At 40.3% G+C, this 15041-nt stretch overlaps 3 protein-coding genes across 5 annotated transcripts in view; 2 read left to right on the top strand and 1 right to left on the bottom strand.

Annotated features, from left to right (window-relative positions):
• Positions 1-7008, top strand: part of LOC113670516 (uncharacterized) — a 36873-nt gene extending 29865 nt beyond the window's left edge. For both annotated transcript variants that reach the window (XM_089212153.1, XM_027186672.2), the window contains 11 exons: positions 59-196; positions 362-529; positions 934-973; positions 1165-1265; positions 1626-1713; positions 2151-2345; positions 2830-2907; positions 3097-3164; positions 3305-3403; positions 3590-3638; positions 3746-7008. In XM_089212153.1, coding sequence (XP_089068279.1) covers positions 59-196; positions 362-529; positions 934-973; positions 1165-1265; positions 1626-1713; positions 2151-2345; positions 2830-2907; positions 3097-3164; positions 3305-3403; positions 3590-3638; positions 3746-6220 — 3499 coding nt within the window. In that variant the 3' untranslated portion in view covers positions 6221-7008. The remainder of the gene's footprint in view (positions 1-58; positions 197-361; positions 530-933; positions 974-1164; positions 1266-1625; positions 1714-2150; positions 2346-2829; positions 2908-3096; positions 3165-3304; positions 3404-3589; positions 3639-3745) is intronic.
• A 1080-nt stretch (positions 7009-8088) lies between these two features.
• LOC113670519 (D-glutamate cyclase, mitochondrial) lies at positions 8089-14957 on the bottom strand. Of its 2 annotated transcripts, none has more exons than XM_027186677.2 (5): positions 13923-14957; positions 11656-12119; positions 10320-10973; positions 9453-9706; positions 8089-9146 (listed from the first exon to the last, which is right to left on the bottom strand). In XM_027186677.2, exons 2-5 carry the CDS (start codon positions 12104-12106, stop codon positions 9102-9104), a joined length of 1404 nt encoding a protein of 467 aa, XP_027042478.2. In that variant the 5' UTR covers positions 12107-12119; positions 13923-14957; the 3' UTR covers positions 8089-9101. The 2 variants fall into 2 exon arrangements, with proteins under 2 accessions (XP_027042478.2, XP_027042477.2); XM_027186676.2 differs by having other exon boundaries at positions 13918-14701.
• The window catches only part of LOC113670518 (D-glutamate cyclase, mitochondrial), a 28491-nt gene continuing 27776 nt past the window's right edge, over positions 14327-15041 (top strand). Inside the window, exon 1 of the mRNA XM_089212155.1 lies at positions 14327-14659. Coding sequence (XP_089068281.1) covers positions 14451-14659 — 209 coding nt within the window. The 5' untranslated portion in view covers positions 14327-14450. The remainder of the gene's footprint in view (positions 14660-15041) is intronic.

The raw sequence follows: 15041 nt of genomic DNA, 5'->3' as shown, positions 1-15041 counted from the left end.
TTCACATGCAGACATATACCGTTTACCCTTAACCCGATCATGAATGTGTTTACCACAGGGTAGCGGAATTGGAGGTCAGTCGGGATGATAACAGCCACTCACTGAGCATGGCTCTGAAGCAGAAGGACACCAAGATTGGACTCTTAACGCAGAATATACAGCAACAGGAGAGCGAGAACATGGCTTTGGAAGCTAAGTAAGTTCATTTTGAATGACAAACCATTTGCACAAACCAACTGGTGGGAAATTAGGATGGAATTTGGAAAGGAAGGAGAAGGTCCAAAACTAACTTGCAAATGGTTTGAATTTTCCACGCCCCTCAACTCCTACACCCTCTCTAAAAGTCGTTTCTGTCCCACAGATTAGAAGAAGTCACTGCTCAGGCAAATAAGTTCTCCAGGCTAATCGAGCAAAGAGAGGAGCAGGTTAAAGGACTGAAAACGAGGCTTGAAGAAGCTGTCCATCAGAATAACAAGCTGACTCACGCTGCTGAGCTAAAAGATGACAAAATACAATCACTGGAGAAAAGGTGCGTGGGCGACAAAAAAATGTCTACATTGGAGATCCTAAGAGGGGAATTCCTAAAAGATACTCACGCAGGCGTTCATCAACAATTTGGAATATTTTAAAAGTCCGTTCAAGTAGTTTTTAAGAATGAGTTGGCTAGTAATTGGCCGGTGCAGTTAGGAGCTGAGGTCATTTCCTGGTATTATTTTGCAGGACGCCTCTCTATCGGTGTCTTTATCTTACGTTTTCTTTCTGTAATTTACCTCGCCACAAAAAGATGAAAATAGAAAAATAACATTTCCAATTCAAATGTGATCTTAATGCACGTACATTTTGAAGCAAGCTCTCGAGAGTTACCTAGGTGTTTCTTACGGAAAGAAATAAAATTTTTAAAGCTTTTCTTTCTCTTGTACTTTTTCCTTTCAGACTTGGAGCCTCTTCCAAAGAGCAGCTTCGACTAACAGAGGTAAGAAAAGAAATCATTACAGCATCATAAGAGTACTAACATTAATGCAAGGTCATGAAGATTTATGTTAATAACCAACCACAAGTCTACCATTGTGTGGAATAGAGTCTAACTTACCTCTGTCCCTCTCAGGAGAGGGGAAAATGTGAAATTTAAAATTTCCCTTTGTATGGAATTCTTGTCATTTGTAGATTGTCGAATCGTATGACAAGAGAGCTGAAAAGGATAGAGCTCAAAAAGGAAAGGGCGGCTCCTCACAGACCATCATCTTCAAACCGGCGGACTCTACAAGGTAGGTGTTGCATTATTCTTTGATGCATGAAATCCAGCAAAGCGGTATGTTGTTGTTTGAGGTAGATTTAAAATGAAGCTCACCTGTCTTGGGGCTGTGATAAACCTCGTCGATCTAGATCCCGCATTCACCTATCATCTCAGTAAAGTATTCTGTAAGGAGGCGCTTCTTGTGTTTGAGAAGGATAAATTTTTCTACCTGAAAATCGTTTGCCTTCCACTAGATTTCTCCATGTACCGATCTGTTTATGCTCTCATCCAATTTTAAATTGTATACCGTTTGTTAGGAACGGGAATGATCTTACTCTGATCCCTTTGCTATGTATTAATATTTCATCTCTTTTCATTGCTTTTGTTTAAGGTCGGGGCAGAACACTGTAGAGTTATTGGCCATCGCGGACAAAAGGATAGCAGATCTCAATGAGGAAATAAGAATTTTGGAAAAACAGGTGAAACGCGCAAACCTTGGAAGTAGCTATTTATATAAAGTCACAGAGGAGTACTCTTACTAGAGTTTTATTATAGGGGATAGGATAGGTTATCTTTTTAAAGGAACAAAATTAATTTGACTGATTCTTAGACGTCCCGAGTTTTCGTCGCTTGATTTGACTTCTGTGGGCTCTTTTTTAGTTGGCGTGTGATAGTAAATCTCTCTTAGGGCAGGATACACTCACCCCATTTGTACTTGCTTTCTGTTAGGTGTGCACTCGATAGGGCTGGGTCTTCTGTGGATCTTGAAAACATAATTAACTCAAAGAATAGCTAGTGAATTATGTCCTGAAGTTGTGTTTTTTATAGCTATGAAAATCAGTTCATTCGACTTCAGTTGCTACTTAACAATTTCCCGTCGATAGAAAAGATGATGTTCATCTGATCTCTCTTCCAGAGCGCCAAGGTGACGGCTCAAAGCGAAGGAATGTCATCGAGAAATGCTCAGCTGGAGATTGAGAACGAATCGCTAAGGAATGACTTACAAAACGCTAGAGCGGATTATACGGCTCTGCAGGTGGACATGAGTGAATTCAGAGATTATTATCATCAACTGGACATCGAAGCTTCAAAGATGGGACACAGATGCGAGGTGGGTAACTAGTGTTACTTATTTTGTTAGTCCCCTCTTCCACTCCACTGGCAGGGCTTAGAGAGGAACGTATACAGTATTTACAGGGATAGGACGCGAAGGGCCTCACATAGGAGAAGTCTGTCATTTCTTCAGGGAAATGGAATACGGAGGGGCTTTTATAGGGAAGATATATGGTACATTACTTGATAGTTTCTTCAAGAACGAGGAGTGGGGGCACGGGCAATCACAAGGGTATACGATATTTCCTTTATTTTTTGTTTTTATTGTTAGCTTTCTTTTTCTGTGATAAACCGGGACTAGAGAGGATCGCACAAGGGTAGTATGTCGTGTTCACTCTTTTCAAGTCTCGTCTTGGAGGCTTGGAATAATGATAAGCGATTGTGAATCTCCTTATCTAGAGTCGATGGATTTTTTAAATAAAGGACAAATTTATTTATTTATTTGTTTATTTGTTTATTAATTTACTTTTTGTTGTAAACAGATGCTGGGTCAGCTGAATGCCACCCTAGAGGAGGAAAACAAAGCGCTGGTGGAGCAAGTGAACAAACTCGTGGAACAGGTCAATATATGATTTTAAAATCTCAGTGGGTTTTCTCCTTGGAAAAGTGTTGCACCCCAGTGCCTCTTTCCACTTAAAAGTTTCCCCAGGTGTGGTAGACCAATCTCTCAGAACTAACTGCAGAGATAGGGGTGGCTATAGTAAGGAGAATTAATGTAAGTCCTGATGATCCTATTTGCTTTCCATTAGAATCAAGATCTTCTGGTGAAGTCGTTGGAAGACAAAGATCAGTTCATGGACGGCGAGAGAGCGTTCTCGTAAGTACGCAATAACTATTCAGCCTTTTGTTGACATAGAGAAGTTAGAAAATAGTACGTCTTCGTCTTCTTGGTTATGTCCTATTGTTTAGTGGTTCTGCCTGAAAGTTTTCTTGTTAATTGATTCTTTTGTTTTACAGAGATCGTATCTACGCTCTGCAGCGTCAGAAAGAACGACTCGAGGAACAAGTTGACTTGGCAAACAAAGCGCTGGCAGAAAGCGCGGCCAAACCTAAAAAGTAAGATAAAGATAATTCATTGATATCCCAGTTTCATATTCATGATTTCGTAGCAATTAAATCATGTTTTGTTGTTCTGCGTGCTGCCTTCATACCTATTTAGGATTAAGATCCCTTCCCTCCACTAATCTCTTTTTTAAAGGCCCAGGTTAGCCTTAAGCATTAACTTCATTGCTTGTTTTCCAGAAAACCTAACTTCCTTGCGAGAGTGATGATGAAGGCTGGATTAAAAAAGGCAAGAAACAACCCGATTAATTTGCAAAACAATTGCCTTTTTTGAGCATTCTGTTGATTTTCGACTTACCCAGGCGATTTTGGTTTATCTTGCTTTTTCCTTTTCAGAAGAAAGATGAAATTTCCCAGAAGAAACGGAACAGTGTTCAGCTTCTTCGCATCGATAACAGTTCATACCTTGAAGAGTTTGACACAAGCACGTCGATCGCCGCTCCTGTCAGCAGACGGGACGAAACGGGCAGCGAAGGCTCACGGGAAAGCTCTGCTTCCGGGGATTCGAAAGCAGCAACCAAGAGTTTGTTGAATTCCAGCTTAATTAGTGCCCAGTCCGATGTTGTCCTTAGGCGGCAGAAAGATGGACTCTCGTCCCCTTACATCAGCACGCCTGTGTTACCTCGAGCGGAAGAACCAGACACTGTACGTCTTCGTTCCGCTACCCACGACGTGTCTGCTTTTCGTGCGCGTCACGTTCGTTCCGAGGTATTCAATGACAGCGACTGGTCACCTGGAAGGCTTGGTCGCCCAAGAAGCATGGACGCTTTGGACAAGCTGCCGAGTAGCTCGTCGACTCTGACACCCAATGATGTTGATTCCGGGGATGGACTTCCAGACGGTGATGGAGCCGGATCTTCAGGAAAACTACTGAAGCAGCCAGGAATGAAGCACCTGAAACCGACTGCATCTCCATCAGGGATGAGGAAGCATTACTGGACTCGCAGTAGCCCTAACATATCTCCACTTGCTCTTCGAAAGGAGTATCCAGTCTCTCTTGAACCTTTGCCACCCTCACCACCTTCTACTTCCGTGCAGAGAACGTCAAGTCCTCGCTCTTCTCCTATTCTGGCCCGAAAGTTGGAAGAGAAGCCGTCTCCTCGGACTCCTCAGCGTAGCCCAATCATGGGGAGGAAAGAAAATGGCGCTTTGTCTCCTCAAAGAGATGCGCGACGGGCGAGCATGCCCATTACGCAGTACACTCAAAATCTTGACACTATACCAGTTCGAGAACGAGCTGTAGAACCGACCAAAAGTAAAATATCTGTGCAAGTGATAGCTGCCGCGAACACGCCTAATGGTTCGTCTCCGTCACTTACTAATAAATCCGTCTCATCACCTTTCCAAGAGGATCAGGCGAGGAGAGTTACAGTAGAAAGGAAAGAAAACAGTCCTCAGGCACGAGAAGGGGCACTGGTTTTTAATGGTGGTATAACAAGTCCTTACCAAGAGAGGGAGCGCAATTTTGGCGGTGACAAACGCGAGGAACCCACTACATCCACGCCTCGTGGATTTCAGCGGCAAGAGAGCTTAAGAGGCGATAAGAACATTAAGAAGGGTATGGAACCCTCCAGGAACTATAGCACATTGCCATCTCGTTCTAAACAAACGCGAGAAAGGAGTGCCAGTGGAGAACAGAATGGTGGTAAACTAATTGAATCCCCAAGGAACTACAATGCTGTTCCCTTCCATGTTCAGCACGTTAGAGAAAAGAGCTCAGATGGAGACACGAGTGATGGCCCAAAGGTAATTTATGTAAATGACTCACCTAATCGTGACACAAGTCAAACAAGTTCAGCTCATTCAAGAGAAAGGAGCCTTAGTGGTGACAGAAATGAAGGACTCAGGGCATCAAAGCGGCAAGGCACTATATTTGCAGCTTCAACCGCTCCACCCCTGCAAAGTGTCCCAGTCACAGCGCATTATGTTACAAGTGGAACTATACCTAAGAGCGAGGCATCACCCAGCGCGGCAGTGAGTACTGCTGGGGCTGGAACTTCAGTTTACGTAGACGCATCCGGGGTTGATTTGAGTTCAACTCCGGTGGTTTCTCGTGGGAACCGTGCGGAAGTCACTTCGTCATCGGTATTCGCCATTGTGCGGAATAAACGCGGGGATGAACGTGTACTACCCTTGTCAAACAACAAATTGCCTTCACGCGACTCGACTACACCATCTCGCGATCACACCACTCCGTCACGAGCCAGCGCCACGCATGACTCTCGGTTGCTGTTGAATAGCAATACTGCTGTATTGAGAAATACGGTTAGTGCTGATACCAATATGCCGTCACGGTATGGTACAGCGCCCTCGCCGCCTAATGTCATCCCCTCTAATCCTGTGGAATTGAAGCCATCTGCGAACGAACAAAGAGACGAGAACAGGAACGACACTAAGGTAATCGTTTCTTCGGGAACAATTCAAGAAACCACTAAACAAAACGTTTCCAGCGAGCGAGCGCGGCTTCTTGAAATTGAACATACATCTCCAGCCGACAACGGAAGTATAGCATCAACGTATGTGCAGCCCTCTTCCCAGACCCTAGCTGAAGACAATGACGACGATGCTAGGTCTGTTTCGTCGCATCGCAGCCGCGATTGCTCACCGGCACTGAAAAAGGTGCGCAAGGCAAGGAAAGCAGCAAAGGAAAAAGAAATATTCATGGATTCTCCTCCTGCTCTGCCAGATGATTCGTCGATGGCGTCAGGTCGAAGATCAGGCGCGGAGGAGAGGGCGCGGACGAGATCTGTCGGGTCAAACCCAGGAGATGGTAAGAAATCCTCGGTTTGGTACGAGTATGGGTGTGTGTGATGGCTGATTAGTTCAAGATGTAATGAAGTTGTTATTTATTGATGTTAAGAGTGATAGCTAATTGCAAACAATGAAACCTATCAGCTGTACATTTACAGGAAGTCTAGTCGCTTATGGGAAACAGTCGCTTGCAACACGTCGTGCAGGAGAATAACTCGATCAAGTTTGAGTTGGCTCTTGCCTTGTTTTTGTTGAGTATGAAAAAGGAAAAGATTACGTTTTTAAAACTTTATACAATAGGGATACAAAGGGGGCTAGCCATCCAGAGTCTAGCACACTGTATCTACGGGAGTTCTCGCAGGCTCTCGAAGAAATCGTGTACATAATGTGAATATCGACCGTAATCTACTCCCCAGATCTTTTCTTACTTTCACAGAGTGAGAAGATATGGGTACTAGTTTGCTTTTGCCCTTTGTACAGTTTTGGAAGAGTTAGTAAAGTTGTCTTCCCTTCTATTAAAATGTATTTATGACTAATTTTTTCAGTGTACGTGAATAATCTTTTATGATTGCCAAATGTCAAGTACCGTAGTCTATTTTTGATGATGAACGTAAGTGAGAATGGAAATCATTAGTACGCTTTCCACACCATCGAGTTACAAGAAAGAAAAAGTAGATTTGGATTAATTAGTTTGAAAATGTTCATACTGTTTTATTTATATAGGTATTTAATAGCACCGCTGTCCACTAAATAATTTATTAAATGAACGTTTCTTCAGATGATGAATTTCTAACCTTTTAATAACTGATCACGTTTGTAATTCTACTAATAAAGGTTTGGAATCACATAATTTTTGTTTCACTCTCTCATTGTACCAAACAACAGACATTTTCTTGGACCAAATCGCTCTAACGAAGGGCTAGCGTTCGAAACGTCACTTTTCAAACTCTTTACGGTGGCAAATTTACGTTATCAACTCAGTTAATAATACTAAATTACCATGTTTTTACTCCCACCGATGCAGCACCACAGTTTCTTTACAAACTTAACCCCTTTATTCATATACTTGGACCGTCAAGGTGTATGTTATAGCTCAGAGGTTTCAATAAAAGTCGGTTACCGGCAGTCTACCGTCGCCAATAAGACCCTTCACAGCCGTCTGTTAAGCCCACGAGTTGGCTCTCTTGATTGGATTTCGCCTTACCGGTGGTAGACAAAACACTGACCCCCAGTCCATGGACTACCTAAATGGGCCTATCTTGCTAGCCGCAACACCTACAACGAAAATTAGGTGATTATTTTAAACATTTTATGTCCTTCCTACGAAAATAGCTCAATCATGTTTTTCACTCAGTATTGGTCATGAAGTAAGACGAGAAATCGATAATATTCACTGTTTCGTGTTTAGGTACATAGATTGACGCAGATATTTGCCACGCTCATGAGAGATCGTTCATAGTCAGCCATCTCTATATTCAATAGTACATGTAGTTTTACAGCTGCAAGATGATCGAATGTGTTTCAACGCGCGGCATGTTGTTTGACCAGGCACGTTGCTATTACTTTAGAGAAGGGTTATTGTGTTTACAAGCGTTAATGAATTGAACCTCGAAGTAGAAGCAATAAGCTATATCATTGAAGTGGACACAAGTATTAAGGAAAATAAAGTACTGAAATTAAGTAGACCCGCGGAAATGATTTGTTTCCACTCCCCGTGCTGACTCGACGTTAATGTTCGAGTTTTGAGTAAGAAATACTCTGTGTAAATTACGAGGGCATGTGCAATAAAGGTGTATATAGATTGCAGTGCTCTCATAGAACCTATCCGTGTACTGGGGTCAGTGTTTTGTCCATCACCTCGTCTTACAGCACAGCCGTTAAATACACCACCGGCAATAGCCTATGGAAAAAGTCATCGAAACCCTTGCTGTAGCCACGTAATCACTTCATTTTATTTTGCCACACAGACATTACCAAAGATGAAATTTAAAATAAATTAAAGAATCTTCTTAACCATTCTGAGATGTTTTTGTTGATGACCACTGGAGTGAATCTTTAAAATATTAGTTTGCAAAGAAAGACAAACACGATGGGGTTAACATTAACCAAATGGGAACCAATTGGTTCTTTGTCGTTTTATGTCAACTTTGTCTTCTAAACCAAGTGAGAACCCCAACCTCCTGAAGTAATTTTGTGTACAATACGTCCCCTTCTACCTCTGAAAGATATCAAAGAAAGATCTTTACCAGCAGCTAAGCCAAAAAGTCATGAGTTTCCCACCTTTTTCAATGACATTCACTACCAAAATGAGAGAAATATGTGGTTGAGAACTTTAATTAATTGTCCTTTTAACTGCTAAGATCTGATTGTTAATTCTCCCCTCTAGCTGCTACACATTTCCACATAAATCAATTATGAGAATTTGGTGTTAGATCAAGACAACAAATTGTGCCTGATAAGTTTGAGAATTCTCATTATCTCTTTGCTGGATAAGGAATGGATATTTTAGGGAGAAGTTACATGTGAATCACTCATAGGAGTTAAAGGTTTAAAAGTTACTAAATGTTTCATGTGGGCAGCTCTGTATTTAGAAACCCACTGATGGGTCAAACCTGTGAATATTGCAAAGTGGGTTGTTTAATGAGAAGGGAGAAATATGTGTGTCTTATTTCTATTTCCTCATTGACAAATATTTGCCACTCAGTTCGAAGTGCACAGCAAAATTTTCAAATCTTAAAACTTCGATTAAAAAATGCTTGCCTATGATTCTTTTATTCTTATTTGTTGCCTGAAATCACCAAATGATGAGGCCTCCCCTCCCTTCCAAAAAACAAAACAAAACAAAGTCAGTTTTGTTTCGAAGAAGAAAAACATGCAGCGATAATTGTCTGCATGGAATTCATAAAACATTAAAGCAAATTTAGTTCTTGAAAATGAATCTTCAGATGTCTTTAATCCAGTCAAGAATCTGGTGGCATGTTTTTTCCTAAAATGATAAAGAATCATGGGTCAGTTCATGAGTATGGTGAAGCTATTTTTTCTTACTTTTCAGACTTCTTTGCCATGAGAGAAGTCCCCCTCCTCAAAATAATTACATCAAAGTAGGAATTTTCATGCAAATGAGTTGTTTGATGTTGACATTCTGATTAAATTAAAATAACAAATACTGTGAAAAAAGAAATCATCTGAGAAAAAACTGATGATGAAAAATAGCCAATGGGAAGGCACTGCTTTCATCAAGCACAAATGTTGTATTTTGCAAGCACCGATCCAATACAGTGAAAGTTCTTACTTGTCCAGTGTTGTTCACAAGGAATTGCCCAACTTGGAAGACTTCTCTTTTGCCAATACCATGCTGTAGATACCGTGAGTGAATTGGACAGCTATTCAGGACATATAAGGCAGCAGAAAGACCCAATGTAGCTGTCTGCACGGAGTTGGCAACCATAACATGACTATAAACTGAACTGCAATTGCTATTTGGTGATGTCTCCTGTCTGTTGGTGGTGATTTTCACTGACACAATTCCATTTTGAAAGCTATAAACTAAAAGATTAAAACTTTACATTCAAGTTATACAAACAGGGAGGGTATACATCTGAGGTAGGACAAAAGAATAGTCTATTAGGCACAATTAAAAAGCGGGTGTCAGATCTTATATGTAGATGTGGGTCTGGAGATGCAATCAATGAATTGAAATTCAATATCCCATATGAAATAGGAAGGGGGGGGGGGATTAGTGGTCTTTAGAGCCCTTCCAGCCCTCCAACCACTCACTAGCAGGTGTTTTGCTACAGACCCCGACAGTTTGAGCGGTCAAGGGCTCAAAACCCAGACCTCTAGACCCAGACTTCTGAGCCATCCTAGTTATCTTTCATTCAGATGAGAATTCTCCTTCAGGTCTCAATTTCATAATACAAAGAACAAAAACCCAAAAATTTGTCTTTTGCCATACACCAAAGCAAATTAATATAGACAAGTATATGTAGCTTCACTCTGTTGAAACTTAAGTTCAACACATTTACTTCGAAATTTATGAAATGGAAATGTTTCTACTACCAAACCAATTGGTCAATTGCTAAAACAGAGTATTGTGGAGAGTGAGCATATACATGGGAGTTTTCATTATGTTTCAATTTTCAATTAAATATTAACATACCTTCCTGAAATAATTTGTCCACCAAACCAACTTGAATGGTCCTTTCAGATCCACTATTGCTATTGCTAAACTGTGTTGTCATTTGTAAAGCTATCACTGTATCCAGTTTGTGGTTTACATTCCCAGGAAAAAGTCTGTCCTTCAAGTTCCCACTGTCCTCCAATGTAACAATGTGGACATCTTTTTCTGATATTCCTTGGGAAGCATTGGCTGCGACATAGTCATGAATCACTTGTGAATTGTGTTCTGTGATAATGGTGATCTTCTTCTTCACTGCCTGAAGTGCTTTGACCAAAGTGATAACTCCTTGGAGACCATCCGAAGTTGCCAATTCAGAGGGAGGTATTATTTCCTCATCAAGAATGCCTATAACAACAGATGGAGCATGGGACAATCTGGCAGAAATCTTTAGGAAATCAGAATCATAGACATCTCCTTCAAAACCACTCTGATGACCCAACAGTTTACTGAGCTTTTCCACTTTTTTAAATGCAGTTTCAGAGCAGACAGAAGCTAAAAATGGTTGATCTGCCAGAGTGATAAGTTTGGGTTGTTCATTGCCATGTTCAGGTTCATTGACTCTAAAGTATTCTTCCAAAGTGGTGTCACATATGAACATTGACCCAGGCTGATGACTGAATGATAGTGGTAGTTCTGCAGAAATGGAAAGACAAGAAAAAAAGTCAAAATTACCTGGTCCTAGTTTCTGAAAACAAAAGAAAAAAGGGATTATTTTGTCCACCACTGTTAATTGTACATATAATAAATATATATACACTGTTAAATTAAGTGGCAATCAATCCCAGGATCTAAGAGCTAATTTTCCCAATTACCAGTTACATATGCTAAAGTTACATGTCTACCAAATATTTTGCAGCCATATTTTTTTTTGAAGATGGAAAGTTTTAATCTTGTTTCACTTACCAAGAAATTCTGTTAAAAACTGGCTAATCTTTACTTGCAAATTAAATCACACGAAATTGGATTAAAAATGGAAGCAGTTCACCATACATGCACTTACTGCATCAAAATGTTGGTAAAGGAAATTATTATTTGTACATTCTGTGTGTTCTCAACCCATTTTCTCAAATTGAATGTGACTCATATATCCACTGTCTGGCAGCTGTATATTCCAGTGTAAATGCATGCAAGTTGAGAGAATTTGTTATTAAATCAAGATACCTTACTCTAAGGTACAGTACCATTTTCTATCTCTTTGCTATAAGTTTTTAATAAGTCATTTCATCATTTTTTCTAGTTAATATATCACTTGAAGTGGACATGATAATTTCTAGTAGGTAAAGTAATAAAATCCTCTTAGCCTGACACCACTTACTTGCTGATCTTACTGCAACTGATGACGTTACACCACAAGCCCAGAACACAGGTATCATATCAGCAACATCAGAAGATTCCCCAAAGTTTGTCTTATCAATATCATCAATTCCTATCACTGATGGATCGCCAATATGTATTGGGGCTCCATGCACTGCATCATAGGCAGCTGTGACAATAACTGTTTTTTCAACCAATTCTCTGGGAATTGGTCGCATTGAAACAACCATAGGGCAGTCAAATGGCCCAACAGGCAAACATGAAATGTTAGTTTTAAACATTGATACATTACGCTTTTTTACAACATGCTGCAGTTCAATGCCAGCTTTCATCAATGCATCTTCAAAGGAAAAGCTGCATCCAAGGTAAAAGGACACAAAGTCCTCCAGAGGATAACTGGTTAGGTTTCCCACTTTCTTAGTGACATTTCCATACTCAGAGACCCAATACATTGGAAGATCAGTTCTGAAAGTTTTAGATAAGAAATTTAGAACTCATTATTGTGAAGATATATGGAAATTATGACTTATACAACATTTTATCAAGGGTTAGGGACATTTCTTTTTTCCAGACTACTTTTTGTTGTCCAAGGATGTTCCCTAAATTAGGTTTCACGGTTTCTCTGTAATCAGTGACAGGTTAAGGAGCATACCTTCACCCTTTACACCCTAACATCAGTTTGCATAATCTCCGTACAGTTCTCTATACTTTCCTAATATGCTGACGAGAAGAATTTGTTATTAAACAATTGAAAGGCTCAGAGCAAGAACGATCCATTGATTTTTCGGCCATTTTTGAAAGTGTTCAGAAGTAGCTGAATTTTGGCATGTGGACACTTTCAAAAATGGCCGAAAAATCAATGGATCGTTCTTGCTCTGAGCCCTCCAATTGAGAGCTTCTTTAGTTGGTGACCATTCCCATTATTCTCATGACCTTAATGTATGACTGGGGGATGATATTGTGAGGAGAAATTAGATGTTGGTCATATTCAGTTGCTTTTAATTGAAAGTTGAAACACAAATTAATTGATCTGACTATGGCTTTCAGTATCTTTGCCAGAACTAAATATTCTTAAATCTTAAGACTCAGAAAAGTAGACGTTGTGTTCATTGTATTTTCAGACTCACTTGAACAAGAATACAGGGCAATTGTTAATAATAATAATAATAATAATAATAATAATAATAACTTTATTTAAGGAGGGTAACACACAACAGTAATTCAACTAATGAACTGGTGGCCCTTGATCCTAAAAGTACCACAATTAGAATTAAAATGTATTCAAAGATAATAAAACTGGTCAACAGGTCTATAAGTTAGAATGCAAGCTAAAAACTGGATCAAATAAAATATGCTGCCTCTGTTGGGTTAAATCATATTAGAACTGAAATGTTCTACTTCATCGTAGCTCATTAGAAAATGTCTGTGAAAGGCCTTTCTGAAAGAAGCAACTGTTTTTCACCTCTTTTTGTAGGTTAATGGGTAGTTAGTTCCGCAGCCTTGTTGCAGATACGCTAAAGGTCTCCCCCTCCCCAACACCCCCTCCCCCCCACATTTCATTCATTCTCGCTTAATAGGGTTCAATTTGAAACCTTCAAGATCAAACCTTCCATTCCAATGTCTTAAATGAACTGGCCTTGCTTCTCAGTAGTTATTAATATACTAGTTCAGTTGTTTGGCCTTGTCACTCTAAAGATCCTTATTGCAACTCTCCTTACTGGCTGCAAAACATTTTTTCTGATGTTAGGGAGAATTTGGCGATGAATCATTAAATATCCCAGCTTGAAACTTTTCTCTATTCTCATTACTTACAGCACCTGCATCTTGACCCTCTCAACCCTCAAGAGTGACCAAAACTTAATTTCTTGTTATAGTATTGATCAATACAATATCAAGCTGCCAAGTGATGTGAAGGAAAAAAAATATATTAATAAGGAAAATAGCATTTGATCCGACGACAAATTCTCGGAACAAACTTTATAGGAGAAGTATGACAGACAGTATGGAGAATTTTCATTGAGCTATTGGGAGTGAGAGAGTTATCTTCTCAAAAAATTGTATCTTGGTCATTCCTGGAGTGAAAGGGTAAAGGATTTAGATGCTATTTACTTCAATTATAACAGCTGCTTAATGAAAGGTGACACTGACGATAATGAAAGTTGTAGGAGTAGTTTTTCCGGAGATAGCTCATTCTTCTTACATGGGTGCACAATTAAAAAAGGGAACTATCAAGAGCCGCTAGCATTTCTTAAATTTGTCATACCTTACATCAGAATCCTGGGCGAGATTTCCAGCAGATAGTTCACCAGGTTTGCTTTTGTACAATAATGGACATGGAGCTTTGTTTAAATTGCAGAACTGTTCAAATTCATCGGCCAGTGAAGCTGGAAGGATCGCCAGATTTGTCTGAACATGTCGCATACAAAATCCCGACGTTGATTTCCCCTCATACTCTGGATTTGTACGAAATTGATGCCTAGCTTTTGATGCTGGCCAAGAAGCTACGTTCCCACTCTCTTCCAAAGCGGGCATTGTTCTTTGAAAAGTTCTTTTGCACAAAGAGTCGGTCGTTTAAAGTTAATAAAGATTGCGTGACCACGAGAGTGCGTCATATGCTGAGCATGTGACAGACATCCCTGGTTTCACGTGACGCTTTACGTATTTCACTGTTTAAGTCACGCCATCCTGAGTGCTGCACACACAAAAAAAACAACACCACGGCTCTTCTCGCAGGGACAAGATTTCAGCCCAAAGTTTTTTCTTTACAGATCTTTGGTACTTTGAAAAATTAAGAACATGGCGAGTAGAATAATGGCAGTAAAAGGCCTGAATACAGCCGCATCATTTCGAGGGCGATTATATGTCAATGGGATCGTGGTTCCATCGACAAACGCCGATCAATTCGAGAAGTTTTGTAAGTTAAACAAATCTTGTTGTCCTCTGCTTCAGCGCAGTGCACCTGGAGATACCACAACGAAGCCTCTAGTACGTGATTCAGACATCAGGTATGGACAAATGCTTTGGCTAAACTTCAGAATACTCCGCAACTCATTTCCGCCTCACTTACATGTGTCGGGAGGCTTTGAAGATCGAGGCATAACACAATAGACGCTATTCTTATTCAATGACATGTAAATGAGTTGCGGGGTATTCTGAAGTTGCTCCGGTCCCTGAATCCAGATATACACATTGTGAAGATGAGATGAACTAATTATCCCAAATTATGATTTATGAATGACCACAGTAACTGTACGTGTTACTGGCCTTTCCGTTCGTTTGATTCTATGCTTTCGCCCCATGCCCTCGCGCGGCTGGCTCCTTGGGTTGGAAAAAGGGGGGGGGGGGGGGGGATAGGGTTGGCAGATTAGGAATATTCTGAGAAAATCG

Source organism: Pocillopora damicornis, chromosome 7 (genome assembly GCF_964200805.1).
Source record: "Pocillopora damicornis chromosome 7, jaPocDami1.2, whole genome shotgun sequence".
Lineage (NCBI taxonomy): Eukaryota > Metazoa > Cnidaria > Anthozoa > Scleractinia > Pocilloporidae > Pocillopora > Pocillopora damicornis.
The sequence above is the reverse complement of the archived record's forward strand: the minus strand, read 5'-3'. Positions and strand labels throughout refer to the sequence as shown.

Coding starts and splice junctions, on each gene's coding strand:
- LOC113670519 (XM_027186676.2), bottom strand. CDS start 14,186: ATGCCCGCTTTGGAAGAGAGTGGGAACGTAGCTTCTTGGCCAGCATCA. Junction 12,120..13,917: donor GCCCAGGATTCTGATGTAAG/GTATGACAAATT, acceptor TAAAACTTTCAG/AACTGATCTTCCAATGTATT. Junction 9,147..9,452: donor TTGTGAACAACACTGGACAA/GTAAGAACTTTC, acceptor TTATCATTTTAG/GAAAAAACATGCCACCAGAT.